The sequence below is a fragment of the Mycteria americana genome, unplaced genomic scaffold (genome assembly GCF_035582795.1).
Source record: "Mycteria americana isolate JAX WOST 10 ecotype Jacksonville Zoo and Gardens unplaced genomic scaffold, USCA_MyAme_1.0 Scaffold_253, whole genome shotgun sequence".
NCBI classification, from domain to species: domain Eukaryota; kingdom Metazoa; phylum Chordata; class Aves; order Ciconiiformes; family Ciconiidae; genus Mycteria; species Mycteria americana.
The window spans coordinates 1-27,395 of NW_027445592.1; the positions used below are offsets into that span (position 1 = coordinate 1).

The following is a 27,395-nucleotide window of genomic DNA, read 5'->3' on the forward strand; positions in this document are numbered from 1 at the left end:
GCCTCAGGGTGGCCATGGGGACTTCGGGGTGGCCGTGGGGCTCCAGGGTGGCTGTAGGGTGGCCATGGGGCTCTAGGGTGGCCCTGTGGTGGCCATGGGGACCTTGAGGTGGCCGTGGAGCTGCAGGGTGGCCCTGTGGTGGCCTCAGGGTGGCCTCTGGGTGGCCATGGGGACCTTGGGGTGGCCATGGGGCTCTAGGGTGGCCCTGTGGTGGCCATGGGGACCTTGAGGTGGCCGCGGGTCTCTAGGGTGGCCCTGTGGTGGCCACGGGGACCTTGGGGTGGCTGTGGAGCTGCAGGGTGGCCCTGTGGTGGCCTCAGGGTGGCCTCTGGGTGGCCATGGTGACCTCAGGGTAGCCATGGGGCTCCAGGGTGGCCCTGTGGTGGCCTCTTGGTGGTCTCTGGGTGGCCATGGGGACCTTGGGGTGGCCGTGGGGTGCCATGGGGGTCTTGGGATGGCTCCAGGGTGGCCCTGTGGTGGCCATGGGGGCCTCAGGGTAGCCATGGGGTCCTATGGTGGCCGTGGGGTGGCCTCTGGGTGGCCGTGGGGGCCGCATGGTGGCCATGGGGTCCCGTGGTGGCCATAAGGACCTCGGGGTGGCCGTGGGGCTGCAGGGTGGCTGTAAGGTGGCCACAGGGGTCCCGCGGTGGCCACAGGGCGGCCTCGTGTCGGCCGTGGGACCCCACGGCGGCTGTGGCTCCCCGTGGGTCACAGTAGGCGCCCGTGGGGTGGCCGCGGGCCCCCGCGGGTGACACCGGCGTCCCCGTGTCCCCACGCCAGCGCTGAAGGACGAGCGGTTCCAGCTGGCGGAGTTCAGCCGGCGACGCCTGCGCCTGCGCCTGGCCCGCGCCCGGCTGGAGGACGAGGGCGGCTACTTCTGCCAGCTCTACGCCGATGACACCCACCACCAGATCGCCACCCTCACCGTCCTCGGTAGGGACAGCCCGGGGACATCTGGGGACACCCCCGGGGACGTGGGGACGGGCGGGGACACGCGGGGCCGCGGAGAGAGACGGGGACGTGGCGGGGGACGCGGTGGCGGTTCCTTGCCTCTACCGCCCTCGAGACGCCCCGAACGGGATCGTCGTCGTTCGCGGGGGACACGTGGGGACACGTGGGGACATGTGGGGACACGTGGGGACATCTGGGGACACGTGGGGACACGTTAGGGATGGGAGGGGACACTTGGGGACGCGGAGGGACACGGGGTTGTGGGGGACAGGGCAGCGGTTCCTGCCCCCAGGACGCCCGAAACGGGGTCTCTGTCCTCCTTGGGGACACGTGGGGACATCTGGGGACACGTGGGGACATCTGGGGACACGTGGGGACACGTTAGGGATGGGAGGGGACACTTGGGGACGCGGGGGGACACAGGGTTGTGGGGGACAGGGCAGCGGTTCCTGTCCCCAGGACGCCCGAAACGGGGTCTCTGTCCTCCTTGGGGACACGTGGGGACGTGAGGGGACGCGTTGGGGACATGGAGACGTGTCCCCCTCGTCCCCTCGCGCCCCTCACCCCACGTCCCTCGTCCCCCTGTCCCTCCCCGTGTCCTCGTCCCCCCGTCCTTCACCCCTGTCCCTTGTCCCCCATCCCTTGTCCCCATCCTTGTCCCCGTGTCCCCTCATCCCGTGTCCCTCCCCATGTCCTCGTCCCCTCTGTCCCTTCTTCCGCCGTGTCCCCCTGTCCCCATGTCCCTTGTCCCCCCGTCCCCTGTCCTCCTGTCCCCCGTCCCCCTGTCCCCATGTCCCTTGTCCCACTGTCCCTGTCCCCCCATCGCGCCTCCTGTCCCCCCGTCCCCACACCCTGTCCCCATGTCCCCCATCCCCTGTCTCCTTTCCTCCGTCCCCATGTCCCCTGTCCCTTGTCCCCCATCCCCTCTCTCCTGTCCCCCTGTCCCTTGTCCCCCGTCCCCACGTCCCTTGTCCCCCATCCCTGTCCCCTTGTCCCATGTCCCCTGTCTCTTGTCCCCCCTGTCCCCATGTCCTCTGTCCCCATGTCCCCATGTCCCATGTCCCCTGTGTCCCTGTCCCTTGTCCCCATGTCCCATGTCCCCGGCCCCATGTCCCCTGTCCCCATGTCCCCTGTCCCCCTGTCCATGTCCCCTGTCCCTTGTCCCCCTGTCCCCTGTCCTTGCTGTCCCCTGTCCATGTCCCCTGTCCCTTGTCCCCCTGTCCCCCTGTCCATGTCCCATGTCCCCTGTCCCCCCTGTCCCCTGTCCATGTCCCCCTGTCCCCTGTCCCTTGTCCCCCCGTCCCTTGTCCCCGCTGTCCCCTGTCCACGTCCCATGTCCCCTGTCCCTTGTCCATGTCCCCCTGTCCCCTGTCCCCATCCCCCATGTCCCCTGTGTCCCTGTCCCTTGTCCCCATGTCCCTTGTCCCCATGTCTCCTGTCCCCTGTCCATGTCCCCTGTCCCCATCCCCCATGTCCCCTGTGTCCCTGTCCCCCTGTCCATGTCCCCCTGTCCCCCCTGTCCCTTGTCCCCGCTGTCCCCTGCCCATGTCCCATGTCCCCTGCCCCCTGTCCATGTCCCCTGTCCCCTGTCCCCCGTCCCCGTCCCCGCCCCCCGGCAGTGCCCCCCGAGAACCCGGTGGTGGAGGCGGTGGAGGCGGCGGTGGAGGGGGGGGAGGTGGAGCTGAGCTGCCTGGTGCCCCGCGCCCGGCCCCCCGCCACCCTGCGCTGGTACCGCGACCGCCGCGAGCTCAAAGGTGACGCCGGGGACGCGGCGGGGACCCCGGGGGGGGGGGGAGACCCGGGGACGGGGGACCCCGCGGGCGCTGGGGACGCGGTGGGGCTGGGGACGGGAGGCCGGGGCTGGGGACAGGGACGCGGGGATGGGGGACCCCGGGGGGTTGGGGACGCGGCGGGGACCCTGGTGGGGACCTTGATGGGGTTGGGGACACAGGGGGACAAGGATGGGGACAGGGGGACCCTGGTGGGGACCTTGATGGGGTTGGGGACATGGGGGGACAAGGATGGGGACCCTGGTGGGGACAGGGGGACCCCGGTGGGGTTGGGGACACGGGGGGACAAGGATGGGGACCCTGGTGGGGACCTTGATGGGGTTGGGGACACAGGGGGACAAGGATGGGGACAGGGGGACCCTGGTGGGGACCTTGATGGGGTTGGGGACACGGGGGGACAAGGATGGGGACCCTGGTGGGGACGGGGGTACCCCGGTGGGGTTGGGGACATGGGGGGACAAGGATGGGGACCCTGGTGGGGATGGGGGGACCCCGGTGGGGTTGGGGACATGAGGGGACAAGGATGGGGACCCTGGTGGGGACATGGGGACCCTGGTGGGGTTGGGGACACGGGGGGACAAGGATGGGGACCCCGGTGGGGTTGGGGACATGGGGGGACAAGGATGGGGACCCTGGTGGGGACAGGGGGACCCTGGTGGAGTTGGGGACACGGGGGGACAAGGATGGGGACCCCGGTGGGGTTGGGGACACGGGGGGACAAGGATGGGGACCCTGGTGGGGACAGGGGGACCCTGGTGGAGTTGGGGACACGGGGGGACAAGGATGGGGACCCTGATGGGGACGTGGGGACCCTGGTGGCATTGGGGACACTGGTAGGGACAGGGACGGGGACACGGGGGACCCTGGTGGGGACAGGGGGGGACCCCGGCGGCGACGCGGGGACCCCGGCGGGCTCGGGGACACGCGGCCTGGGACGGCGACGCGGGGACCCCGGCGGGGTTCCCCGCGTCCCCCCCGCGTCCGCGGTGCCAGCCCGGCGTCCCCGGCGTCCCCGGCGTCCCCGGCGTGCAGGGTCGAGCAGCCGGGAGCAGCGGGGGAAGGTGTTCCGGCAGCGCAGCCTCCTGCGCCTGCGGGTGGAGCGCAGGGACCACGGGGCCATCGTCACCTGCGAGGCCACCCACCCCGCCCTGGAGCGGGGCCAGCGCCGGCAGACCCAGTACATGCTGGACGTGCAGTGTGAGCGGGCACTGGGGGCACTGGGGGGGACACGGGGGGACATGGGGACACTTGGGGGGACAGGGGGACATGAGGGGACAGTGCCACCAGACCCAGTACATGCTGGACGTGCAGTGTGAGCGGGCACTGGGGGCACTGGGGGGGACACGGGGGGACATGGGGACACTTGGGGGGACAGGGGGACATGAGGGGACAGTGCCACCAGACCCAGTACATGCTGGACGTGCAGTGTGAGCGGGCACTGGGGGCACTGGGGGGGACATGGGGGGACATGGGGACACTTGGGGGGACACAGGGACATGAGGGGACGTGAGGGGACAGGGGGACACGGGGACGTGAGGGGACAAGGGGACAGGGGGACATGAGGGGACAGTGCCACCAGACCCAGTACGTGCTGGACGTGCAGTGTGAGCGGGCACTGGGGGCACTGGGGGCACTGGGGGGGACACGGGGACATTGGGGACATGGGGGACACGGGGACGTGAGGGGACAGGGGGGACACGGGGACGTGAGGGGACAGGGGGACATGAGGGGACATGAGGGGACATGAGGGGACAGTGCCAGCAGACCCAGTACCTGCTGGACGTGCAGTGTGAGCGGGCACTGGGGGCACTGGGGGGGACACTGGGGGGGACACGGGGACATTGGGGACATGGGGGACACGGGGACGTGAGGGGACAGGGGGACATGAGGGGACAGTGCCACCAGACCCAGTACGTGCTGGACGTGCAGTGTGAGCGGGCACTGGGGGCACTGGGGGGGACACAGGGACACCTGGGGGGACACGGGGACGTGAGGGGACAGGGGGACACGGGGATGTGAGGGGACAGGGGGACATGAGGGGACAAGGGGACATGAGGGGACATGAGGGGACAGTGCCACCAGACCCAGTACGTGCTGGACGTGCAGTGTGAGCGGGCACTGGGGGCACTGGGGGCACTGGGGGGGACACGGGGGGACATGGGGACACTTGGGGGGACAGGGGGACATGAGGGGACAAGGGGACATGAGGGGACAGTGCCACCAGACCCAGTACCTGCTGGACGTGCAGTGTGAGCGGGCACTGGGGGCACTGGGGGGGACACGGGGACACCTGGGGGGACACGGGGACGTGAGGGGACAGGGGGACACGGGGATGTGAGGGGACAGGGGGACACAGGATGTGAGGGGACAGGGGGACATGAGGGGACAAGGGGACATGAGGGGACATGAGGGGACAGTGCCAGCAGACCCAGTACATGCTGGATGTCCAAGTGTGAGCGGGCACTGGGGCACTGGGGGGAATGGGAGGGACATGGGGGGACACGGGGACATGAGGGGACAGGGGGACATGAGGGGACAGTGCCACCAGACCCAGTATGTGCTGGACGCCCAGTGTGAGTGGGGACTGGGAGCACTGGGGGAATTGGGGGGGACACCGGGAGGTGGCAGGGGACAGGGGAGGGACGTGCTGGGACAGGGGAGACACAGGACATGCTGGGGGACAGGGGACATGGAGGGGACAGGGGACATTGGGGGGGACAGGGGACATGGAGGGGGGGACAGGGGACATTGGGGGGGACAGGGGACATTGGGGGGGACACCGGGATGGGGGGGGGGGGGGACATGGAGGGACAGGGGATGGGGCAGGGACATTGGGGAGCGCACTGGGGCGGGGGGGGAGGTGACAGGATGCGGTGGGGACACCGGGACATGGAGGGGACATGGGGGGGGACATTGGGGGGACACAGGGGACATGGGGGGACATGGGGAGGGGACACAGGGACATGGGGAGGGGAACATGGGGGGACATTGGGGGGACACAGGGGACACGGGGGACACGGGACATCGGGGGGACACGGGGACGTGGGGGGGGACACGGGGACATGGGGGGGACAGGGACATGGGGGGACAGGGGGACATTGAGGGGACAGGGGGACATGGGGGGACAGGGGGACATGGGGGACACGGGGACATGGGGGGACATGGCATGACAGGAGGTGGGGGGACATGGGACATTGGGGGACACGGGGGACGTGGGGGGGGACACGGGGACACACGGGGGATGACGGGGGGGGGGGGGACACAGGGGACATGGGGGGACACGGGGGATGACAGGAGTGGGGGGGGGACACAGGGGACATGGGGGGGGACACAGGCTCATGTGGGGACCCACCAGGAGGGGGGAGGGGACCCCCCGGGACGGCTGCCGCATCGCTCGGGGGGGGTGGGGTGGTGGCGTGACACGCGCGTCACCCCCCGGGTGACGCGCGTGTCCCCGTGTCCCCCCCCCAGACGCCCCCACGGCGCGAATCCACCCCTCGCAGAGCGTCCTGCGGGAGGGGGACACCCTGGTGCTGACCTGCGCCGTCAGCGGCAACCCCCGGTGAGCCGCGCCCGGGGCCGCGGGGGGCGGCGGGGGCGACGCCGGTGCCATCATCGTGTGCGTGTGTCCCCGTGTCCCCCCCCGTCGTGTGCGTGTGTCCCCGTGTCCCCCCCGTGTCCCCCCCGTGTCCCCCCAGCCCCACGGAGATCGCCTGGAGCCGGGGGAACGAGTCGCTGCCGGCGCGGGCGCGGGCGAGGGCGAGGTGCTGACGCTGCCGGCGCTGGGCCCCCAGGACAACGGCACCTACAGCTGCCAGGCCGGCAACCCCCACGGCCGCGCCGCCGACCACTACGTCCTCGTCGTCTACGGTGAGCGCCCCGCGGCCGCCCCACGGCCGCCCCACGGCCGCCCCACGGCGCCCCCCGCCTCTGCTCCTCCGTCCTCTGCGGCAAAGGGCGGGCTCTGCCCCGTCTCCCGGCTGCCCCTCTGCCCACGGCTGCCCCACGGCGACCCGCACCTGCCCCACGGCGACCCACACCTGCCCCACAGTGACCCACGGCGACCCACACCTGCCCCACGGCTGCCCCCAGCCCCGCGTCGCCGCCACCCCCCTCTGCTTCTTCATGCTCTGTGGCAAAGAGTGGGCTCTGCCCGGTCTCCGGCTGCCCCTCTGCCCCACGGCTGCCCCACGGCGACCTGCACCTGCCCCACGGCGACCCACACCTGCCCCACGGCTGCCCCCAGCCCCCACGTCGCCGCCACCCCCCTCTGCTTCTTCATGCTCTGTGGCAAAGAGTGGGCTCTGCCCGGTCTCCCGGCTGCCCCTCTGCCCCACGGCTGCCCCACGGCAACCTGCACCTGCCCCACGGCGACCCACACCTGCCCCACAGTGACCCACGGCGACCCACACCTGCCCCACGGCTGCCCCCAGCCCCACGTCGCCGCCACCCCCCTCTGCTTCTTCATGCTCTGTGGCAAAGAGTGGGCTCTGCCCGGTCTCCCGGCTGCCCCTCTGCCCCACGGCTGCCCCACGGCGACCCGCACCTGCCTCATGGCGACCCACACCTGCCCCACGGCGACCTACACCTGCCCCACGGCTGCCCCCAAGCCCCGCGTCGCCGCCACCCCCCTCTGCTTTTCCATGCTCTGCAGCAAAGGGCGGGCTCTGCCCAGTCTTGTGGCTGCCCCTCTGCCCCACGGCTGCCCCACGGGCGACCCGCACCTGCCCCACGGCTGCCCCACAGCATCCCCTGGCCCCACGTTGCCGCCACCCACCTCTGCCCCTCTGTCCCCTGTGGCAAAGGGCGGGCTCTGCCCGGTCTCCCGGCTGCCCCTCTGCCCCACGGCTGCCCCATGGTGACCTACAGTGCCCCATAGCGACCCACAGCTGCCCCACGTCCCCCTCCAGCCCCACACCCCTCCCTCCCACCACCATCACCACCAACACTTGGGGTGCCGCCCATGGCTCCCCGTGCCCCCGGCTCCCCCTGCCCCACAGCTGCCCCACGGCTGCCCCACATCCCTCCACATCCTCTCCAGCCCCACACCCCTCCCTCCCACCACCGCCACCACCAACACTCGGGGCGCCGTCCCCCGGGCTCCCCCCGCCCCACGGGCTCCCCGTGCCCCCTGGCTCCCCCCGCCCCATGGGCTCCCCCTGCCCCACGGCTGCCCCACGGCTGCCCCCAATCCCCCCCACATCCCCCTCCAGCCCCACACCCCTCCCTCCCACCACCGCCACCACCAACACTCGGGGCGCTGCCCCACGGGCTCCCCCCGCCCCATGGCTCCCCGTGCCCCCCAGCTCCCCTGCCCCACGGCTGCCCCACATCCCCCTCCAGCCCCACACCCCTCCCTCCCACCACCGCCACCACCAACACTCGGGGCGCCGTCCCCCGGCTCCCCCCGCCCCACGGGCTCCCCGTGCCCCCTGGCTCCCCCCGCCCCATGGGCTCCCCCTGCCCCACGGCTGCCCCACGGCTGCCCCCCATCCCCCCCACATCCCCTCCAGCCCCACACCCCTCCCTCCCACCACCGCCACCACCAACACTCGGGGCGCCGTCCCCCGGGCTCCCCCGCCCCACGGGCTCCCCGTGCCCCCCGGCTCCCCCCGCCCCACGGCTGCCCCACGGCCCGCCCCACGCCGCCTGACGGCGCCGGCTCCGCAGACCCGGGGGCGGTGGTGGCGGCGCAGCGGGCGGTGCCCTACGCCATCGTGGGGGGGGATCCTGGCCCTGCTCGTCTTCCTCCTCATCTGCCTCCTGGCCACCATGGTCTGGTGCTCCATCCGCCAGAAAGGTGGGCGGGGCCTGCGGGGGCGGGGCCGAGGGGGGCGGGGCCTGGGGAGGGCGTGGTCGCGCAGGGGTGTGGCCTTGACCGGGGGGGGGGGGGGGGGAGCGCACGGGGGAGGGAGGGAAGGCTGCGAGGGGGTGGGGGTTGGGGCGGGGCTTCGCGGGAGGCGGGGCTTGTAAGCCGCGGGGCGGGGCTGCGGGGGGTGGGCTTGTTGGGAGGGGTGGGGCTAGGTGGGAGGGGCGGGGGTGGGGCTTGTTATGAGGGCGGGCTGGTGGAGCTCAAGAGGGGTGGCGCTTGCTGGAAGGGGCGGAGGCGGGGCTTGTTACAAGGGGCGGGGCTGGGTGGAAGGGGCGGAGTGTGGCGCTTAAGAGGGGGTGGGGCTTGTTATGGAGGCGGGGCTTGGCTGAGGGGAGGAGCCAGCCGCGCTGTAGGGGCGTGGCGTGGCCAGGATGGGAGGGGGGGTGTGCGCGGTGGGCGGGGCTGTGGGCGTGGCCAGGGACAGGGGGCGTGGCCGGGAGCCTCCAGCAGCGCCGGGCTGGGGCAGCAGATGGGGGGGGGGGGCTGGGAGGGGCGTGGCCTGGCGGGGCGTGGCCGAGGGGGGCGTGGCCTGGCGGGGCGTGGCCGAGGGGGCGTGGCCGTGTCTGACGGACAGGCGCAGGGTCGTACCTGACGCACGAGGCCAGCGGGCTGGAGGAGCACGGGGAAGGCGCGGGAGGCCTTCCTGGGGGGAGGCCGGGAAGAGGAAGGAGGAGTTCTTCATCTGAGGGGGCGGGGGACACGGGGGGACACGGGGGACACGGGGGGGACACGGGGGGACACGGGGGGACGGGGGACACGGGGGGGAGTGGGGAAATGGGGAGGGGGGGGGAAATGGGGGGGATGGGGGACACGGGGGGGATGGGGGACACAGGGGGACATGGGGGGACACAGGGGGGTGGGGGACGGGGGGGATGGGGACACGGGGGCGTGGGGGACGCGGGGGGGGACACGGGGCCGTCACAGGAGCGGGGACAGAGGGGGGATGGGGAGGGTGGGGGCAGGGTGGCACTGGGGGGGGGGGAGGGGACAGGAGGGGAGGGGGCAGGAATGGGGGGAGGGGGAGACAGACGGGGAGCAGTGGGGATGGGGGGGCGGGTGATAAGCCCCTCCCCCTCGCCACAAGCCCCTCCCCTCGAAGGCTTGGAGGGGGGAGGGGGAGGGGGAGGGGCAGCCCTGGCTTCCGGGGCTCCCCCAGAGTGGGGGAGGGGCTGGGGTGGGGGAGGGGGGGCCCGCACGCCCCCGACAGCTGAAAGCCATGGGGGGGGGGAGGGGAGGGGAGGGGAGGGGGAGGGGCGTGTCCGTCTGTCCGTGTCCTCGTGTCCGTCCCCACGCACAAGGGGGGGGGGGGAGGGGAAGGGCATGAATAATGTATGAGGGGGGCGTGGCCCGGGGCGGCCCCGCCCCGCCCCCCCCGCGGGTGTGTCTGTAAATACGTCGCCTTTTAAACACCTTTGATACGCAATAAAGCCCCGATTCGTACCCGCGACTGGGGCGCTGGGGACTGGGGGGACTGGGAGGGACTGGATGGACTGGGAGGGGACTGGGACACACTGGGAGGGGACTGGGATGTACTGGGAGGGGACTGGGATACACTGGGAGGGGACTGGGATAAACTGGGAGAGGCTGGATAAACTGGGAGGGGACTGGGACACACTAGGAGGGGCTGGGATAAACTGGGAGGGGACTGGGATACACTGGGAGGGGCTGGGATAAACTGGGAGGGGCTGGGATGTACTGGGAGGGGACTGGGATATAAAGGGCAGGACTGGAGGGAACTGGATGGACTGGGATCTACTGGGGAGATGACTGAGATGTACTGTGGGGTTACTGGGCTGTACTGGGGGGGTTACTGGGATGTACTGGGTGTTACTGGGATGTACTGGGAGATCACTGGGGGTCACTGAGCTGTACTGGGGGGGTCACTGGGCTGTACTGGGGGTTACTGGGGGTTAATGGGCTGTACTGGGGGTCACTGAGGGGTCACTGGGCTGTACTGGGGGTCACTGGGATGTACTGGGGTGGTTACTGGGCTGTACTGGGGGTCACTGAGGGGTCACTGAGCTGTACTGGGGGGGTCACTGGGCTGTACTGGGGGTTACTGGGCTGTACTGGGGGGTTACTGGGCTGTACTGGGGGTCACTGGGGGTCACTGGGCTGTACTGGGGGGGGTCACTGGGCTGTACTGGGGGGTTACTTGTCTGTACTGGGGGTCACTGGGCTGTACTGGGGGTCACTGGTCTGTACTGGGGGTCTCTGGGGTCACCGGGGCCCCGCGGCCCCGCCGCTGCCTCCGTCCCCACCCAGCGCCGCCAGGGGGCGCCGCCGCGCCGCCAGGCCCCGCCCTCTCTGCGGCCCCCGCGGCCCCGCCCCCGCCCGCCGCTCCCCTCCCGCCATTGGCCGGGAGGCAACGTCACCCCGCGCGGCCCCGCCCCTTGCGGGGACACAGCGCTGCGCATGCGCGTCCCCCCCCCACGCTTGCCGGGGTGCCGAGTGCGCATGCGCCCCGCTCTACCGCGCGCATGCGCGGCCCAAAAGCCCCCCCCCCCCCCCCCCCCGGGTCTGCCCTTTCGCGCGCCTGTGCGGAACAGGGGGCGGTGCCGGCGCGCGCGGGTCAGCCCCGACCGGAACCGGAAGCTCTCGGGGTCCTGCCGGAAGCCGGAAGTAGACGCCGGGGGGGGAGGCGCGGAGAGCGGCCGCGAGAGCGAGTGAGGGCGGCGGCGGCGGCGGCGGCGGGGGCGGGGCCTAGGGCGGAGGGGGCGGGGCCGAGGGCGGAGGGGGCGGGGCGATGGCTGCGGGGGGGGGGCGGGGGCCTGGGGGGGGGCTTAGGGGGCACGGGAGGGGGTGGGGGGGGCGGGGAGGGTTTGGGGGGGGCTTATGGGGGAGGGGCGGGGTCGCTGTGGGGCTTGGGGGGGGTCGGGGGGGTTATGGGGGGGTCCCGGGGTCCCCCGTGTCCGTGGGTCACCCCCTCCCCCCCAGCCCCCCGGGATGTCGCAGCCGCCGCCCCCGGAGCCGCCCCCGCCCCCCCCGGCGCCGCCCCCCGCCCCGGCCCCCCCCCGGCGGGGGGGGGAGGAGGAGGAGGAGGAGGAGGAGGAGGAAGGACCGGGGGGGGGAGGGGCCCCCCCCGAGCCCCGCCCCAAGGGCGCCGTGTGTGAGTGGGGGCGGGGAGCGGGGGGAGGGGCGGCTCGGGGGAGCCTGGGGGGAGGGGCGGGGGGGGGGGGTCCCCCTGTGGGGGAGGGGTTGGGGGGGGGAGGGGCGGCTGTGGGTCCTTGGGAGGTGCCCTGGGACCCCCCGAGTGTCTGGGGGGCCCCGTGGGGCGGCTGGGGGGGCTCGGTGGGGTCCCCGTGGGGCACTGGGGGTCCCTATGGGGCACTGTGGGTGTCTGTGGGGCACTGGGGGCGGCTATGGGGCGGCTGGGGGTCCCCGTGGGGCGCTGTGGGTCCCTGTGGGGCAGCTGGGGGTCCCTGTGTGGTCCCTGTGGGTCCCTATGGGGTGTCTGTGGGGCACTGGGGGTCCCCGTGGGGCACTGGGGGTCCCTATGGGGTCCCTGTGGGGCGGCTGTGGGTCCCTGTGGGGCGGCTGGGGGTCCCTGTGTGGTCCCCATGGGGCACTGTGGGTGTCCGTGGGGTGGCTGTGGGGCACTGGGGGATGGCTGGGGGTCCCCGTGGGCTGGCAGTGGGGCACTGGGTGTGCGGGGGGTCCCTGTGGGGCACTGGGGGTGGCTGTGGGGTGTCCGTGCGGTGTCAGTGGGGCACTGTGGGTGTCTGGGTCTCTGTGGGGTGTCTGTGGGGCGCTGTGGGTGTCTGTGGGGTCCCCATGGGACACTGTGGGTCCTTGTGGGGTGTCAGTGGGGCACTGTGGGTGTCCGTGGGGTGTCAATGGGTCCCTGTGGGTCCCTGTGGGGTGTCCGTGGGGTGTCCGTGGGGTGTCCGTGGGGTGCTGTGGTTCCCTGTGGGGTGTCAATGGGTCCCCGTGGGGTGCCCGTGGGGCGCTGTGGGTGTCCGTGGGGTGTCCATGGGGTGCTGTGGGGCACTGTGGGTGTCTGGTGGGTCCCTGTGGGTCCTTGTGGGGTGTCAGTGGGGCACCTGGGGATCCCTGTGGGGTGTCCGTGGGGCGCTGTGGGGTCCCCGTGGGACACTGTGGGTCCTTGTGGGTCCCTGTGGGGTGTCTGTGGGGCTCTGTGGGTGTCCGTGGGGTGCTGTGGGTCCCTGTGGGGTGTCAATGGGGCACTGTGGGTGTCTGTGGGGTGTCCATGGGGTGCTGTGGGTCCCTGTGGGGTGTCAATGGGGCACTGTGGGTGTCTGTGGGGTGTCCATGGGGTGCTGTGGGTCCCTGTGGGGTGTCAATGGGTCCCTGTGGGGTGTCCATGGGGTGTCTGTGGGTCGCCGTGGGGTGCTGTGGGTCCCTGTGTGGTGTCAATGGGTCCCTGTGGGGTGTCTGTGGGGCTCTGTGGGTGTCCGTGGGGTGTCCGTGGGGTGCTGTGTGTCCCCGTGGGGGGTCAATGGGTCCCTGTGGGTCCCCGTGGGGTGTCCGTGGGGTGCTGTGGGTCCCCGTGGGGTGTCCATGGGGCACTGTGTGTCCCTGTGGGGTGTCCGTGGGGTGTCCATGGGGTGCTGTGGGTCCCCGTGGGGTGTCAGTGGGTCCCTGTGGGGTGTCCGTGGGTCCCCGTGGGGTGCTGTGGGTCCCTGTGTGGTGTCAATGGGTCCCCGTGGGGTGTCCGTGGGGTGTCCGTGGGGTGTCCGTGGGTCCCCGTGGGGTGTCCGTGGGGCTCTGTGGGTGTCCGTGGGGTCCCCGTGGGGCGGCCGTGGGGCTCTGTGGGTGTCCGTGGGGTCCCTGTGGGTCCCCGTGGGGTGTCTGTGGGTCCCTGTGGGGTGGCCATGGGGCTCTGTGGGTGTCCCTGGGTCCCCGTGGGTCCCCGTGGGGCGGCCGTGGGTGCGGGCGGGGGCCGCGGGGCTGAGGGGGCGGCGCAGACCGCCTGGGCTCCACCCAGTGCCGCCGCTGCCTCATCACCTTCCCCGACGCCGCCTTCGCCGCCCGCCACGCCAAGCGCCAGCACCCCCGCGACTTCGCCGCCGCCGCCCTGCGCGGGGCCCTCTTCGTCTGCTTCGTCTGCGCCCGCCCCTTCGCCTCCTCCCCCGCCCTCCTCCGCCACCAGCGCGCCCACGCCCCCGCCGCCCCGCCCGACGCCCGCCCGCCCCCGCCCGCGCCCGCCGCCGCCGCCGCCGCCGCGCCCGCCTACGCCTGCACCGAGTGCGGCCGCGCCTTCGCCCGCGAGGGAGCCCTGCACCGCCACTACATCCGCCACGCCCGCGGGGAGCTCTGAGGGGCGGGGCCGGGGGGCGGGGCCGGGCCGGGGGGGGGCGGGGCCGAGGGGGGTGTGGCCCGGGGGGGGAGGGGTGGGGTGCGCCCCCCCGCCCCCCCCCCCCGCCACCGAGGGAAAGGGCAGAGTTAAGGGGATGGGGGGGGGGGGAGGGGGCGGGGCTCGGAGGGGGAGGGGGTGTGGCTTGGTGGAGGGGCGGGGCTTCGGAAGGGAGGGGGCGGGGCCTGGCGGCGGCTCGGCGCCGAGGCGGCCAATAAAAAGCGGGGCGGCAGCCGATTGGTTCTTTGCAGGAGGGTGGGGCGGGGCGTCATCACGGGGGGGGGGGGGCGTGCGCGACGCGGCGGCGGGGTGGGGTGATGTCACGGTGACATCACACCCCCACGGGTTCCTTCCCCCCCACCCCGTGACATCGCCCCTTCTGTCACGTGACCTCGCGTCCCCGCCCCCACCACGCCGGCCCTGCTGTGACATCACCTCCCCCCCCACTGTGACGTCAGCCGCCCACCCTATGAAACGACCCAGCCAATCAGAGCAGCCCCAACCGGTGACGTCACTCCCCAGGATGTCATCACCCCGCCCCCCCCCCCCCCCCCCCCAACCGGGACGACAACCCAATCGATGATGTCGCTCCCTACCTGTGACATCACCCCCGTCGATGACATCACCCCCAGCCCATGGGGCCTTGCCCCCCTCCCCCACCCCCGAGTTCACAGCCCTGGCGCCGCTTTGCGGCCGTGATGTCACCCTGCCTGCTGACGTCACAGCCCGCCCCCTCGATGACATCACCCCCATTGATGACATCACTGCCATCGATGCCAGTCACCCCAGTCGTGACATCATCCCTGTCGATGACATCACCCCCAGTAATGACGTGACCCCCATTGATGTCATCGCCCCTGTCGGTGACATCACCGCCATCAATGACACCACCCCGGCTGTGACATCACCCTGTCGATGACATCACACCCCCCCCCGCTCGGTGTCATCGCTCCAGCTGTGACATCACTCCCGTCGATGACATCACCCCCAGCAATGATGTGACCCCGACTGATGTCATCGCCCCTGTCGGTGACATCACCGCCATCAATGACATCACCCCCGCTCGATGTCATCGCCCCGGCTGTGACATCACTCCCGTCGATGACATCACCCCCAGCAATGACGTGACCCCGACTGATGTCAGCGCCCCTGTCGGTGACATCACCCCCGTCAATGACATCCACCCCCACCCCCCCCCCCCGCTCGATGTCATCGCCCCGGCCGTGACGCCACCCCCCCTCCGTGACCTCCCCCCCCCCCCCGCCGCCCCTCCCCCGCCCCAAGCAGAGCCGACCCCGGCGCCGCCCAACTCGGGTTTATTCCCCTCCGCCGCGCCCGGGCCGGGGCCCCTCCCCCCCGCGGTGGGGGAGGGGAAGGGGGGGGAGGGGTGCGCGGCCCCTCCCCCGCCCGCCTCACAGCTCCCCGCGGGCGTGCAGCATGTAGTGCTCGTGCAGGTCGGCCACGAGGCCGAAGGCTCCGGCGCACTCGGTGCAGCGGTAGGGGGGCGGGGGAGGGGGCGGGGGCCGGCGCTGCGGGGCGGGGGGGGGGAGGGGCGGGGGGGGAGGGGCGGCCCCGGCGGGGGAGGGGGGCGGGGGGCTGCGCTGCCGCCGGCGCCGCCCGTGCTCGCAGCGGTGAGCGCCCAGCGCCGCCGGCGCCCCGAAGCCCAGCCCGCACTCGGCGCAGATGTAATGGAAGGGGGAGGGGGGAGGGCGGGGGGGAGGGGCGGGCGCTCCCCTCCCCCCGCCCCCCCCCTCCCCCTCCCCCCCCGGGGGGGCCCTGGGGCCGCTTCCGCCCCACGTGGTAGCTGCGGTGAACCTTCAGCGCCCGCGAGGTGCCGAAGCCCCGCCCGCACTCGGGGCACTCGTGCCACTCGGCCGCCCCTCCCCCGCCCCGCCGCCCTCCCCCCCCGGGGCTTCCCCCTCCCCCTTCCCCCCCCCCCCCCCTCCCCCCCCTCCATCCGGTAACGGCGACGGTAACGGCCGAGGCTCCTCCCCCGACGGGCGGTCGCGGGTCCGGGAACCTGCGGAGCGGGGAGGGGGAGGGGGGGAAGGGGAGGGGGGAGGGGCGTGAGGGTGGGGCACCCAAAGCGGGGGGGGGGGGGAGGGGCGGGGGCGGGGCGGTACCTGCGCAGCCGTTGGCGGGGGGGGTGGGGGGGCCGCTCTCCCCCGACGACACCGACGTGGCCTCGGACTCGTCCTCCTCCTCCGGCAGCGCCGAGACGCCTGGGGGGGGGACACACCCCTATAGCGCCCTATAGAGCCCTATGGCGCCCTATAGTGGCACCCTATGGCGCCCTATAGCACCTTATGACACTCTATGGCACTCTACAGCGCCCTATAGCACCCTATGGCACCCTATGCCACCCTGTAACTCCCTATGGTGGCACCCTATGGCACCTTATAGCTCCCTATAGCACCCTATAACTCCCTATAGTGACACTCTATAGCACCCTATGACACTCTATGGCACCCTATAGCGCCCTATAGCACCCTACGGCACCCTATGACACTCTATGGCACCCTATAACACCCTATGGCACCCTATAACACCCCATGTCACCTTATAGTGCCCTATAGCACCCTATAGCGCCCTATAACTCCCTATAGTGACACCCTATAGCACCCTATGCCACCCTGTAACTCCCTATGGTGGCACCCTATGGCGCCCTATAGCACCCTATAACTCCTATAGCACCCTATAGTGGCACCCTATAGCGCCCTATGACACTCTATGGCACTCTATAGCACCCTATGGCACCCTATAGTGGCACCCTATAGCGCCCTATGGCACCCTATAACTCCCTATAGTGACACCCTATAGCACCCTATAGCACCCATAGCACCCCCCAGCCCCATAAGCCCCCCCCTCCCCCCCCCCAGCACCCCACAGAGCCCCACCCCCACCCCGTAGCGCCCCCGCAAGCCTGCGGCATGCCCCGCCCCCCGCCCCCGGCCCCGCCCCCGGCCCCGCCCCCGGCCCCGCCCGCTCACCGGTGGACGCCCCCTCCTCCTCCTCCTCCTCCTCCTCCTCCTCCTCTTCCTCCTCCTCCTCCTCGAAGGCGCCGTCCTCGCTCCCGCCCGACTCCCCCGGCCGGCGCCCGTCCGCCATCATGGCCGCCCTGCGCCGCCACCGCCCACATGCACCCGGGGACACGCCCACCGGGCCCCAGGGACACGCCCACCGCGCCCCAGGGACACGCCCACCGCGCCCCGGGGCCACCGAGCCCACAACGCGGGGGGGGGGGGGAGCCCGCCTCGTGCCAGGCCCCTCCCACCAGGCCCCAGGCCCCTCCCACAGTGCCATAACCACTCCCACCACACACCAGGCCACTCCCACCAGGCCCCAGGCCCCTCCCACAATGCCATAACCACTCCCACCACACACCAGGCCACTCCCACCAGGCCCAGGCCCCTCCCACAATGCCATAACCACTCCCACCACACACCAGGCCACTCCCACCAGGCTCCAGGCCCCTCCCACCAGGCCCCAGGCCACTCCCACCACACACCAGGCCCCTCCACAATGCCCTAACCACTCCCACCACACACCAGGCCCCTCCCACCAGGCCCCAGGCCCCTCCCACCAGGCCCTAACCACTCCCACCACCCACCAGGCCCCTCCCACCATGTGCTGGGGCCCCTCCCACCATGCCCAGACCCCTCCCACAATACCCCAGGCCCCTCCCACCAGGCCAGGCCCCTCCCCCATGCCCTAACCACTCCCACCAGGCACCAGGCCCCTCCCACAGTGCCCTGACCCCTCCCACCATACCAGAGGCCCCTCCCACCATGTGCTGGGGCCCCTCCCACCATGCCCAGACCCCTCCCACAATACCCCAGGCCCCTCCCCCCAATGCCCTAACCACTCCCCACCGCACCCCAGGCCCCTCCCACAATACCCCAGGCCCCTCCCACCACGCACCAGGCCCCTCCCCCAATGCCCTAACCACTCCCACCGCACCCCAGGCCCCTCCCACAATACCCCAGGCCCCTCCCACCACGCACCAAGCCCCTCCCCCTAGGCCCCTCCCACAATGCCCCGCGGCCCATGGCGGGGGGGGGGGGGGGGGGGGAAGCCGCCTCTTCCCACAATGCCCCGCGCCGCGGAGGGGGGGTGGGTGTGTGTGTTGGTCCGCCCCCGTCCCACAATGCCCCGCGGGGGGGGGGGGGGGGGGGGGTCCGCCCCCGTCCCACAATGCCCCGCGCTCCCCGGCCCCCGCTCACCGCCGCGGTGCCGCTCCCGTCCGGCCGCCGCCGCCGCCGCCGCCGCTCTGCGCAGGCGCGGGTGGGCGGGGCCCGGTGGGCGGGGCGCGCCTCTCGCCCCGCCCCTCTCGCGACAACGGCGCCGGCGAGGACGCGCCCCCCCCTAATTTCGGCGCAGGCGCGTTGAGCGGGGCGGGGAAGTGCGCATGCGTGGGAGCGGGGTAAAGGGGGGGGTGGGGGGAGGGGTCACCTGGATTCCGGGGCGCCCCGCCCCCACCGGAGGTGGGGGCGGGGCGCCCCGGAATCCAGGTGACCCCCAGCTTCCGGGTCACGCGTGGGACGCTGTGGGGGGAGGGGGGGGGGGGAACGACGTGGTGAGGCCGTAATTAGTGGGTGGGGGTCACGTGGCACGGGGGGGGGGGGAGGGGTCCCGCGGCCACGTGGGGGCCCTGCACGTGTCCCTGCCCCACGCGGGAGCAACACGCGGGCACCGGGGGGGGGGGGAGGGGCGGGGATGTGTGGGGCCCGGACCCCCGGCTCTGTGGGGCGGGGAGCGCTGGGGCCCTGCTGTGGGGCAGCCGTGGGGCTGGGGGTCAGCGGGAGGCCTGGGGCCCTGGTGGGGGGGGGGCAGGGGGTGCTGGGGGCGCTGTGGGGTGCTGTGGGGTGCTATAGGGCGCTATGGGGTGCTATAGGGTGCTATGGGGTGCTATAGGGTGCTGTGGGGTGTTACGGGGTGCTATAGGGCGCTGTGGGGCGCTGTGGGGTGCTGCGGGGTGCTATGGGGCACTATGGGGTGCTATAGGGTGCTATGGGGTGTTATGGGGTGCTATAGGGCGCTGTGGGGTGCAATGGGACGCTATAGGTTGCTATAGGGTGCTATGGGGTGCTATAGGGCACTATAGGGCGCTGTGGGGTGCTATAGGGCACTATGGGTTGCTATAGGGTGCTATAGGGTGCTATGGGGTCCTATAGGGTGTTGTGCTATAGGGTGCTATAGGGTGCTATGGGGCGCTATAGGGTGCTTTGGGGTGCTATAGGGTGCTATGGGTTGCTATAGGGTGCTGTGGGGTGCTACAGCATGCTATGGGGCGCTATGGGGTGCTATAGGGTGCTGTGGGGGGCTATGGGTGCTGTGGGGGGCTATGGGGTCCTATAGGGTGTTGTGCTATAGGGCGCTATAGGGTGCTATAGGGTTCTATGGGGCACTATAAGGTGCTTTGGGGTGCTATAGGGTGCTATAGGGTGCTATGGGGCACTATGGGGTGCTATGGGGTGCTGTGGGGTGTTATGGGGTGCTATAGGGCGCTGTGGGGTGCAATGGGACGCTATAGGGTGCTATGGGGTGCTATAGGGCACTATAGGGCGCTGTGGGGTGCTATAGGGTGCTATAGGGTGCTATGGGGTGCTATAGGGCACTATGGGGTCCTATAGGGTGTTGTGCTATAGGGCGCTATAGGGTGCTATAGGGTGCTATGGGGCACTATAGGGTGCTTTGGGGTGCTATAGGGTGCTATAGGGTTCTATGGGGCACTATAGGGCGCTGTGGGGTGCTATAGGGTGCTATGGGTTGCTATAGGGTGCTGTGGGGTGCTACAGCATGCTATGGGGTGCTATAGGGCACTGTAGGGTGCTATATGGGTGCTATGGGGTGCTATAGGGTGCTATGGGGTGCTATAGGGTGTTGTGCTGTGGGGTGCTATAGGGTGCTATAGGGCGCTATAGGGTGCTATGGGGTGCTATAGGGTGCTATGGGGCTCTATAGGGTGCTATAGGGTGCTATGGGGTGCTATAGGGCTTTATAGGGTGCTACAGGGTGCTGTGGGGTGCTATAGGGTGCTATGGGGCTCTATAGGGTGTTATAGGGCGCTATGGGTTGCTATAGGGGGCTATAGGGTGTTGTGCTGGGGGTTGCTATAGGGTGCTATGGGTTGCTATAGGGTGCTCTAGGGCGCTATAGGGTGCTGTGGGGTGCTGTAGGGCACTATGGGGCCCTATGGGGCGGTATAGGGTGCTATGGGGTTCTATAGGGCACTATAGGGTGCTATGAGGTGCTGTGGGGTGCCATAGGGCACTATGGGGTGCTATAGGGTGTTGTGCTGTGGGGTGCTATAGGGTGCTATAGGCCACTATAGGGTGCTATGGGGTGCCATAGGGCACTATGGGGTGCTATAGGGTGCTATAGGGTGCTATGGGGTGCTATAGGGCACTATAGGGTCCTGTGGGGTGCTATAGGGTGCTATGGGGTGCTATAGGGTGCTATAGGGTCCTGTGGGTGCCGGCCCTCGCCCGCCTGCCCGGGCCGGGTCGCTGGGCCCTGCTCAGGGTGGGGGTGGGGGTGGGGCCCGGGGGCCCCGCGAGCGGGGGCGGGGGCGGGGCCCCACATTCCTGGGGTGCGCCGCGGCCCCTCCCCCCCCACCCCTTTAATTGGGCGGGGGCGGGGAGGGTGGGGGCGGGGCGGGGATAAAGGGGGGACCCCCACCCCTCCCCCCCCACCCCGGCCATGGAGCGGGGGCTGCGGCTGCTGGCGCTCGGCGCCCTCCTCATGGGTGCGCGGGGGCGGGGGGGCTGTGGGTGCTATAGGGTGCTGTGGGTGCTATGGGGTGCTATAGGGTGCTATGGGGTGCTATAGGGTGCTGTGGGTGCTATGGGGCGCTATGGGGTGCTATAGGGTGCTGTGGGTGCTATGGGGCGCTATGGGGTGCTATAGGGTGCTGTGGGTGCTATGGGGTGCTATAGGGTGCTATGGGGGGCTATAGGGTGCTGTGGGGTGCTGGGGGGTGCTATAGGGTGCTATGGGTGCTATGGGGTGCTATAGGGTTCTGTAGGGTGCTATGGGTGCTATGGGGTGCTATAGGGTTCTATAGGGTGCTATGGGGTGCTGGGGGGTGCTATAGGGTGGTATGAGGTGCTATGGGTGCTATGGGGTGCTGGGGGGTGCTGTAGGGTGCTGTGGGTGTTGTGGGTGCTATGGGGTGCTGTAGGGTGCTGTGGGTGTTGTGGGTGCTATGGGGTGCTATAGGGTGCTGTGGGGTGCTATGGGTGCTATGGGGTGCTGTGGGTGCTGTGGGTGCTGTGGGGTGCTATAGGGTGCTGTGGGTGCTGTGGGTGCTATGGGGTGCTATAGGGTGCTATGGGGTGCTGTGGGTGCTATGGGGTGCTATGGGGTGCTGTGGGGTGCTATAGGGTGCTGTGGGTGCTATGGGTGCTATGGGGTGCTATAGGGTGCTGTGGGGGGCTATGGGGTGCTGTGGGTGCTATAGGGTGCTATAGGGTGCTATGGGGTGCTGTGGGTGCTACAGGGTGCTGTGGGGTGCTGGGGGGTGCTATAGGGTGCTATGGGTGCTATGGGGTGCTGGGGGGTGCTATAGGGTGGTATGAGGTGCTATGGGTGCTACAGGGTGCTATGGGGTGCTGGGGGTTGCTGTAGGGTGCTGTGGGTGCTATGGGTGCTATGGGGTGCTATAGGGTGCTGTGGGTGCTATGGGTGCTATGGGGTGCTGTGGGTGCTATGGGGTGCTGTGGGGTGCTATAGGGTGCTGTGGGTGCTGTGGGTGCTATGGGGTGCTATGGGGTGCTATAGGGTGCTATGGGGTGCTGTGGGGTGCTATAGGGTGCTGTGGGTGCTATGGGTGCTATGGGGTGCTATAGGGTGCTGTGGGGTGCTGTGGGGCGCTGTGGGTGCTATAGAGTGCTATGGGGTGCTATAGGGTGCTGGGGGTGCTATGGGGTGCTATAGGGTGCTATGGGGCTCTATGGGTCCGGGGGGGGGTGTGCTTTGGGGTTTTATGGGTGCTATGGGGTCTCAAGGGGGGTGCTATAGGGTGCTATGGGGTCCCATGGGTGCTGGGGGGGGGCTATGGGTGCTGGGAGGGCTGTGCTGTGGGGTTTCATGGGTGCTATAGGGTGCTATGGGGAGCTATGGGTGCTGGGGGGGGGCTATGGGTGAGGTGGGTGCTATGGGTGCTATGGGGTGAGGTGGGTGCTATGGGGTGAGGTGGGTGCTATGGGGTGAGGTGGGTGCTATGGGTGCTATGGGGTGCTGTAGGGTGCTATGGGGTGTGCGGGAGGGGGTCCTGAGGGGTCCCATGGGTGCCATGGGGTGGGTGCTATAGGGTGCTATGGGGTGGGGCGGGTGCTATAGGGTCTCTTGGGTGCTGTGGGGTAAGGGAGGTGCTATAGGGTGCTATGGGTGCTATGGGGTGGGGGGGTGCTGCAGGGTCCCATGGGTGCTATGGGGTGCTATAGGGGTTGTTATGGGGCCCTATGGGTGCTATGGGGTCCGGGGGAGCTATGGGGTCCCATGGGTGCTATGGGGGTGCTATGAGGTCCTATGGGTTCTATAGGGTGCTATGGGGTCCCCGGGGGTGCTATGGGGTGCTATAGGGGTTGCTATGGGGCTACAGGGGCCTATGGGTGCTATAAGATGCTGTGGGTGCTATAGGGGTCCCATGGGTGCTGTGGGGTCCTGTGGGTGCTGTGGGGGGCCCATGGGTGCTATAGGGTCCCGTGGGTGCTATGGGGGGTGTTTGGGGGCTATGGGGTGCCGTGGGTGCTATGGGGTGTTGTGGGGGTCCATGGGTGCTCTAGGGTGCTATGGGGGTGCCATGGGTGCTATGGGGTTCTATAGGGTCCCATAGGAGCTATAGGGTGCTATGGGGCCCTATGGGTGCTATGAGGGGACATGGGTGCTATAGGGTGCCATGGGTGCTATAGGGTGCTGTGGGGGTCCCATGGGTGCTATGGGGTGCTATGGGGTCCCATGGGTGTTATAGGGTTCTATGGGGTGCTATGGGGTCCCATGGGTGCTATGGGGTTCTATAGGGTCCCATGGGTGCTATGGGGCGCTATGGGGGTCCCATGGGTGCTATGGGGTCTGTAGGGTCCCATGGGTGCTATGGGGTCCCATGGGCGCTATGGGGTGCTGTGGGGTCCCATGGGTGCTATGGGGAGATATGGGTGTCCGTGGGTGCTATAAGGTCCCATGGGTGCTATGAGGGGATGTGCGGTCCCATGGGTGCTATAGGGTGCTGTGGGGGTCCCATGGGTACTATGGGGTTCTATAGGGTCCCATGGGTCTATGGGGTGCTATGGGGTCCCATGGGTGCTATGGGGTTCTATAGGGTCCCATGGGCGCTATGGGGTGCTATGGGGGTCCCATGGGTGCTATAGGGTCCCATGGGTGCTATAGGGTGCTATGGGGGTCCCATGGGCGCTATGGGGTCCCATGGGTGCTATAGGGTGCTATGGGGTCCCATGGGCACTATGGGGCGCTGTGGGGGTCCCATGGGTGCTATGGGGTTCTATAGGGTCCCATGGGTCTATGGGGTGCTATGGGTCCCATGGGCGCTATGGGGTCTATAGGGTCCCATGGGCGCTATGGGGCGCTATGGGGGGTGTTGACCCCACTGACCCCGTCTCCACAGCAGGTCCCTGCGGGGGGGCACCCACCCCCGGCGTCGCCCCCCGCTGTCCCCAGGCCGCCCCTCCCCCGCTGCCCACCCCTCCCCCGCTGCCGCCCGACTGCCTCCCGGGCGACGCCCAGAGCCCCGGGGACGACGTCACCGCCCAGGGGACAAACCGGCCCGGGGCCGGCGGGGCCGCCTGGCGCCGCCTCACCGAAGCCGCCGGAGATGCCACCACCGTGGTGGGACCCGTGGCCACGTCCCCGGGAGGGGACAAGGTCCTGGTGGCCACCCAGGGTGACGTCATCATGGAGGGGACGGAGGAACCCGGTGTCACCAACTGCTCTGGGGACACTTTGGGCCACGTCACCATGGTCTACAGAGAGGCCACCACCGTGGTGGGACCCATCGCCACGTCCCAGGGAGGGGACAACCTCATGGTGGCCACCCATGGGGACGTGACCGTGGAGGGGACGGCCCAACCCGGTGTCACCCAAGACCCTGGGGACGCTTTGGGCCACGTCACTGAGGTCTACAGAGAGGCCACCACCGTGGCGGGACCCATCGCCACGTCCCAGGGAGGGGACAAGTTTGTGGTGGCCGCCCATGGGGACGTGACCACGGAGGAGACGGAGGAACCGGACGTCACCGACCGGCCTGGGGACACTTTGGGCCTCGTCACTACGGTCTACAGAGAGGCCACCACCGTGGTGGGACCCATCGCCACGTCCCAGGGAGGGGACAACCTCGTGGTGGGCACCCATGGGGACGTGACCACGGAGGGAAAAGAGCGTCCCAGTGTCACCAACTGCTCTGAGGACACTTTGGGCCACGTCGCTGAGGTCAACAGAGAGGCCACCACTGTGGTGGGACCCATCGCCACGTCCCAGGGAGGGGACAAGTTTGTGGTGGCCGCCCATGGGGACGTGACCACGGAGGAGACGGAGGAACCGGACGTCACCGACCGGCCTGGGGACACTTTGGGCCGTGTCACCATGGTCTACAGAGAGGCCACCACGGTGGTGGGACCCATCGCCGCGTCCCAGGGAGGGGACAAGTTTGTGGTGGCCGCCCATGGGGACGTGACCACGGAGGAGACGGAGGAACCGGACGTCACCGACCGGCCTGGGGACACTTTGGGCCTCGTCACTACGGTCTACAGAGAGGCCACCACGGTGGTGGGACCCATCGCCACGTCCCAGGGAGGGGACAACCTCGTGGTGGGCACCCATGGGGACGTGACCACGGAGGGAAAAGAGCGTCCCAGTGTCACCAACTGCTCTGAGGACACTTTGGGCCACGTCGCTGAGGTCAACAGAGAGGCCACCACTGTGGTGGGACCCATCGCCACGTCCCAGGGAGGGGACAAGTTTGTGGTGGCCGCCCATGGGGACGTGACCACGGAGGAGACGGAGGAACCGGACGTCACCGACCGGCCTGGGGACACTTTGGGCCGTGTCACCATGGTCTACAGAGAGGCCACCACGGTGGTGGGACCCATCGCCGCGTCCCAGGGAGGGGACAAGGTCCTGGTGGCCACCCATGGGGACGTGACCATGGAGGGGACCGAGCGTCCGGTGTCACCAACTGCTCTGAGGACACTTTGGGCCACGTCGTTGAAGGCTACAGAGAGGCCACCACGGTGGTGGGACCCATTGCCACGTCCCAGGGAGGTGACAAGGTCGTGGTGGGCACCCAGGGTGACGTCATCGTGGAGGGGACCGAGCGTCCCCGTGTCACCCAAGACCCTGGGGACGCTTTGGGCCACGTTGCTGAGGTCTACAGAGAGGCCACCACCGTGGCGGGACCCATCGCCACGTCCCAGGGAGGGACAAGTTTGTGGTGGCCGCCCATGGGGACGTCCTCGTGGAGGGGACAACAGACCCGTGTGTCACCGTGGGTTACAGAGGTGACGCGACCACAGCTGGACGTGCCACCGCATCCCCGGGAGGTGACCAGGATGTGGTGGCCCCTGAGGGTGGTGTCCCCATGGAGGGGACGGCCCAACCAGATGTCGCCGGCCAGCCTGGGGACACCTGGGGCCACGTCACCGTGGCTACGCAGGGGACGTGACCACGGCGGGACCCGTCGCCGCGTCCCAGGGAGGTGACAGAGCTGCGGTGGCCCGGATGGGGACGTTCTCCTGGAGGGGACGGAGGAACCCGGTGTCACCCAAGACCCTGGGGACGCTTTGGGCCACGTCGCTGAGGTCTACAGAGAGGCCACCACCGTGGCGGGACCCATCGCCACGTCCCAAGGGGGTGACAACCTCATGGTGGCCGCCCATGGGGACGTCCTGATGGAGGGGACAGAGGAACCCGGTGTCACCAACTGCTCTGGGGACACTTTGGGCCACGTCGCCACGGTCTACAGAGAGGCCACCACCGTGGCGGGACCCATCGCCACGTCCCAGGGAGGGGACAACCTCATGGTGGGCACCCATGGGGACGAGACCATGGAGGGGACCGAGCGTCCGGTGTCACCAACTGCTCTGGGGACACTTTGGGCCACGTCGCTGAGGTCCTCAGCAGGGACACGACCACAGAGGGACCTGTCCCCACGTCGCAGGGAGGGACAACCTCATGGTGGCCACCCACGGGGATGTCCTCGTGGAGGGGACGGCCCAACCCGGTGCCACCCAAGACCCTGGGGACGCTTTGGGCCACGTCGCTGAGGTCTACAGAGAGGCCACCACCGTGGCGGGACCCATCGCCACGTCCCAAGGAGGTGACAACCTCATGGTGGGCACCCATGGGGACGTCCTGATGGAGGGGACCGAACGTCCCGGTGTCACCACTGCTCTGGGGACACTTTGGGCCACGTCACCATGGTCTACAGAGAGGCCACCACCGTGGTGGGACCCATCGCCACGTCCCAAGGAGGTGACAACCTCATGGTGGCCACCCATGGGGACGTGACCATGGAGGGGACAGAGGAACCCGGTGTCACCCAAGACCCTGGGGACGCTTTGAGCCACATCGCTGAGGTCTACAGAGAGGCCACCACCGTGATGGGACCCATCGCCACGTCCCAGGGAGGGGACAACCTCGTGGTGGCCACCCATGGGGACGTCCTCATGGAGGGGACAGAGGAACCGGATGTCACCAACTGCTCTGGGGACGCTTTGGGCCACGTCGCTGAGGTCTACAGAGAGGCCACCACCGTGGTGGGACCCATCGCCACGTCCCAGGGAGGGGACAAGGTCATGGTGGCCACCCACGGGGACGTCCTGATGGAGGGGACCGAGCGTCCCGGTGTCACCCAAGACCTTGGGGACACTTTGGGCCACGTCGCTGAGGTCTACAGTGAGGCCACCACAGTGGTGGGACCCATCGCCACGTCCCAAGGGGGTGACAACCTCATGGTGGGCACCCATGGGGACGTCTCATGGAGGGGACGGAGGAACCTGGTGTCACCAACTGCTCTGGGGACGCTTTGGGCCACGTCACCACGGTCTACAGAGAGCCACCACCGTGGCGGGACCCATCGCCACGTCCCAGGGAGGGGACAACCTCGTGGTGGGCACCCATGGGGACGAGACCATGGAGGGGACCGAGCGTCCCGGTGTCACCAACTGCTCTGGGGACACTTTGGGCCACGTCGCTGAGGTCCTCAGCAGGGACACGACCACAGAGGGACCTGTCCCCACGTCGCAGGGAGGGGACAACCTCATGGTGGCCACCCACGGGGATGTCCTCGTGGAGGGGACGGCCCAACCCGGTGCCACCCAAGACCCTGGGGACACTTTGGGCCGCGTCACCATGGTCTACAGAGATGCCACCACGGTGGTGGGACCCATCGCCACGTCCCAAGGGGGTGACAACCTCATGGTGGCCACCCATGGGGACGTCCTGATGGAGG

General features: G+C 69.9%; 2 protein-coding genes across 2 annotated transcripts; both read left to right on the plus strand.

Moving 5' to 3' along the window:
- Nucleotides 1-554: 554 nt before the first annotated feature.
- LOC142403414 (cell adhesion molecule 4-like) lies at nucleotides 555-9,299 on the plus strand. The gene is given in 12 exon segments (XM_075489652.1): nucleotides 555-713; nucleotides 765-933; nucleotides 2,571-2,705; nucleotides 3,774-3,938; nucleotides 6,213-6,303; nucleotides 6,440-6,495; nucleotides 6,498-6,611; nucleotides 8,412-8,461; nucleotides 8,463-8,541; nucleotides 9,194-9,240; nucleotides 9,242-9,267; nucleotides 9,269-9,299. Coding segments are annotated over 12 exon segments (1,122 nt in total).
- Nucleotides 9,300-11,093: 1,794 nt separating this feature from the next.
- On the plus strand, nucleotides 11,094-13,941 carry LOC142403415 (uncharacterized). Its single transcript, XM_075489654.1, has 3 exons — nucleotides 11,094-11,279; nucleotides 11,551-11,722; nucleotides 13,542-13,941. Exons 1-3 carry the CDS (start codon nucleotides 11,094-11,096, stop codon nucleotides 13,892-13,894), a joined length of 711 nt encoding a protein of 236 aa, XP_075345769.1. The 3' UTR covers nucleotides 13,895-13,941.
- Nucleotides 13,942-27,395: the final 13,454 nt, after the last annotated feature.

Bases quoted from the DNA above. Each gene is read 5' to 3' on its own strand.
- LOC142403415 (XM_075489654.1), top strand. From the start codon at position 11,094: ATGCGCGGCCCAAAAGCCCCCCCCCCCCCCCCCCCCGGGTCTGCCCTT. The intron at 11,280-11,550 runs GTGAGGGCGGCG...CCTCCCCCCCAG, and splicing joins GAGAGCGGCCGCGAGAGCGA to CCCCCCGGGATGTCGCAGCC. The intron at 11,723-13,541 runs GTGAGTGGGGGC...GGGGCGGCGCAG, and splicing joins CCGCCCCAAGGGCGCCGTGT to ACCGCCTGGGCTCCACCCAG.